Raw genomic sequence first — 3276 nt, 5'->3', positions numbered from 1 at the left:
TGTTTATAAATGCTTGGATAATTTAATTTGATTATCTAAACTTCTAAGATTTAAGTCATATACATATACAAGGTACAAGAGTGCGAACATATAGGTAGGTATTATATGAAAACGAACATTTATATATATATATTTATTATATTGAATGTTGTGGGTCATGAATGCAAGTCATTAAAGGGTCATTTTCGCTTTGGTTATACTTAAAGAGAACGCATTACCTTTAAAAGAAAAAAATTAATAAAGTCTGCACAGTGTGGGCCTTCAGTGTCAAAAGAAGTTACAAAACAAAGAATAACTTTCAACCCTATTCATTTTTAATGTGAAGAATTAACTTTCATACCACTCTTTATGCGCTGAAAGTTTTACTTGCACAGCACATTCCTTGAACCTAACTAGCCAATAATTACACTCCTCCTTATGCGACTTCCTTTTCCCTCAGTTGACCTCATATTTATTCTCTGCATGGAGTCCTCGTGCTCCCCTGCAGCCACCATATAAATATAAATAAATATCTGACTTTTGAAGGAAGGAAACTAGAAAAGCTAGTCACAGCTTCCATTTAATGTATACATATGAAGATATAAAAAGTGAAGAATAAACGCGAGAAACGCGTTACTTTTCTTCTCATAAACTAATAAAAGCTCTTAATGAGAGCTCTCCAAAACTGCCATCCCACATAAGTAGTAGATTCTGCATAACTTACAGCAGGAGAAATCAGCCATGCCCTCTTCCCAGCTTCCACATAGCAGTACCAGTGCTTCAAACTTTGATGAGCACAGATGGGTCATCCAAATCCGGCGAACCCTAGACGAAGAGCTCGAAGACGAAACCGATATCCCGGTTTCCATCTTCAATGTCCCCAAAACCCTACTGTGCAGCAATCCCGATTCGTATACACCGCAGCAGGTTGCCCTTGGCCCTTACCACCACTGGCGTCCGGAGCTCTACGAGATGGAGCGGTACAAGCTCGCTGCGGCGAAACGAACTCAGAAAGAACTCAAAACCCTAAGGTTTCAAAACCTTGTTGATCAGTTGGTAAAGCTTGAGATGAGGATTCGAGCTTGCTACCACAAGTTCCTTGAGTTTAATGGCGAAACCTTAGCCTGGATGATGGCTATGGATGCTTCCTTCTTGCTAGAATTCCTTCAAGTCTATGCAATCAAAGAAGGTAAAGATAACTTTTATTTTCTGTTTTCATTCTTTCAAATAATTATGAAGATATCGTCACACACGTGGAACATTTGTATAGAAAAATTGAAGGACATTTTTTTATTTTAAATTTTTTTTATATTAATACAGATGTACGTTATCTTTGTAATTCTAAAAGATATTTTTATAACTTCCTCAAATAAAAGATTGAAAATTAGGCGATATTTTCATAATTAGTTGGAAATTTAAAATGGAAAATAATAACACTATTGCACAATTAAACAGGTCATAGGAAGTTAACACGAGTTTCGTCGAGGATGTCACACCTGGTTGACTATGCGGGGAGGAAATCGGCTCACAACGCAATTCTTAGAGACATGGTGATGCTCGAGAATCAAATCCCCATGTTTGTTTCCCGGAAGATGTTGGAATTCCAATTCTTATCTTTAGAATCCGCCGATGAAATGTTACTTTCGATGTTGACGGGAGTGTTCAAAGAGCTTTTCCCTTTCAAGATGATGGAGGACTTTCCAAAAATCCAAGTCTGTGAGAGTGCCCACTTGCTAGACTTCTTGTACCACATGATAGTACCCAAAGGAGAAACCCCATCTGAAATAACTCCTCTTGAAGATGATCAAAATAATGAAGCCGCAGAAAGAGAAGAGAAAAAGAAGCAATGGTCTGGAAATCCCAGTTATGTTAAACAACTCTTTGTGGAGTCATGGAGGCTGGTTTCCAGATTGAACAAAGGCGTGGTCCGTTTAATCAAACTCTTGTTGTTCTCTAAACCACTTAGAGTGTTATTGAAATTGCCATGGACAATCATCTCCAATCTTCCTGGACTTTCCCTCATCTTAAAACCTATTGAGTCATTGTTATTCTCTCAAAACAAAGAAGCAGCCAAACCAGAAGATGGGAATTCCAGTTCAAACAACAACATTCAGAAGCCCCCGTCCATAGAAGAAATTGCCATCCCTTCAGTCACCGAGCTGTCGAAGGCAGGAGTTCTGTTCTCACCGACAAACGGAGGCATCACAAGTATTGATTTCGACATTAGTACGTGCACACTTCACCTGCCTTCGGTTAGTCTTGACGTAAACAGTGAGGTCATTTTGAGAAACCTGGTGGCATACGAGGCATCAAGTGCATCAGGGCCGTTGGTTTTTACCCGGTACACTGAGCTAATGAACGGGATAATCGACACGGAGGAGGACGCGAAGCTGCTGAGAGAGAGAGGGATCATTCTGAACCATTTGAAGAGTGATCAGGAGGTGGCGAATGTGTGGAATGGGATGAGCAGGTCTCTTAGACTGACCAAAGTGCCCTTCTTGGACAAGGTGATTGAAGATGTGAACAAGTATTATAACGGTAAGTGGAAGGTTAGAGCTGGGAAATTCGTGAAGGTATATGTGTTTGAATCGTGGAAAGTTCTTACGTTGTTGGCTGCGATTATGCTGCTGGTGCTGATGAGTTTCCAAGCAGTTTGCTCAGTTTACAGGTGCAATCGCATACTTCGTGTTAAGACCACCTTTGCTTGAGGGTTGTGTTTGATGTGCGTCTGATAAGAAGCATTACCAAAGATTTGTGCGTGGGGGTCATATTTTTTCTGTGTGCACGTGGTCCTTAATTTGTCTTTTTTTATTTTTTCCAGCAATATTTTTTGTTTACTTATTGACCAAAAGATAATATTTTATTCTTTCTACAGAATACTGATGGGTTGTAACGATTGTTGGAGTGTATAGATTATTTAATTTGTTTATAGGAGATTGATGCTCTCTCTCTCTCTCTCTTGCTGTTTTTTTTTTTTTTAAAGTCAGAATATTTTTATTTTATCATAATGTGGTACCATTTTCTATTTATCATGTGCCATTTCTTTTTACAATATAAGCAAGTTTTATATGCAAGGGTAAGATTTTACTTATTAGTCCTATTTTTACTGGATGGGGTATAAAAATGACTATGAGATTTATAAAATAAACTTGAATCCTTTTTGAAAAAATTGTTCCTTTCAACTCCTAAAGATTTATTTGATTTATCTTTTTCACTTTTGCACTTAAAGATTTTTCCTTAATAATTTTCCATTTTTCTTTCCAAGTGATTTTCAAGACATTTTCAATCTTTTTCTTT

General features: G+C 37.8%; 1 protein-coding gene across 1 annotated transcript; it reads left to right on the top strand.

Moving 5' to 3' along the window:
* The first annotated feature begins 666 nt into the window (after window positions 1-666).
* Window positions 667-2908, top strand: LOC131157964 (putative UPF0481 protein At3g02645). Its single transcript, XM_058112448.1, has 2 exons — window positions 667-1168; window positions 1435-2908. Exons 1-2 carry the CDS (start codon window positions 721-723, stop codon window positions 2685-2687), a joined length of 1701 nt encoding a protein of 566 aa, XP_057968431.1. The 5' UTR covers window positions 667-720; the 3' UTR covers window positions 2688-2908.
* The last annotated feature ends 368 nt before the right edge of the window (window positions 2909-3276 follow it).

Source organism: Malania oleifera, chromosome 6 (genome assembly GCF_029873635.1).
Source record: "Malania oleifera isolate guangnan ecotype guangnan chromosome 6, ASM2987363v1, whole genome shotgun sequence".
NCBI classification, from domain to species: domain Eukaryota; kingdom Viridiplantae; phylum Streptophyta; class Magnoliopsida; order Santalales; family Ximeniaceae; genus Malania; species Malania oleifera.
The sequence above is the reverse complement of the archived record's forward strand: the minus strand, read 5'-3'. Positions and strand labels throughout refer to the sequence as shown.

Bases quoted from the DNA above. Each gene is read 5' to 3' on its own strand.
- LOC131157964 (XM_058112448.1), top strand. From the start codon at position 721: ATGCCCTCTTCCCAGCTTCCACATAGCAGTACCAGTGCTTCAAACTTT. The intron at 1,169-1,434 runs GTAAAGATAACT...ACAATTAAACAG, and splicing joins AGTCTATGCAATCAAAGAAG to GTCATAGGAAGTTAACACGA.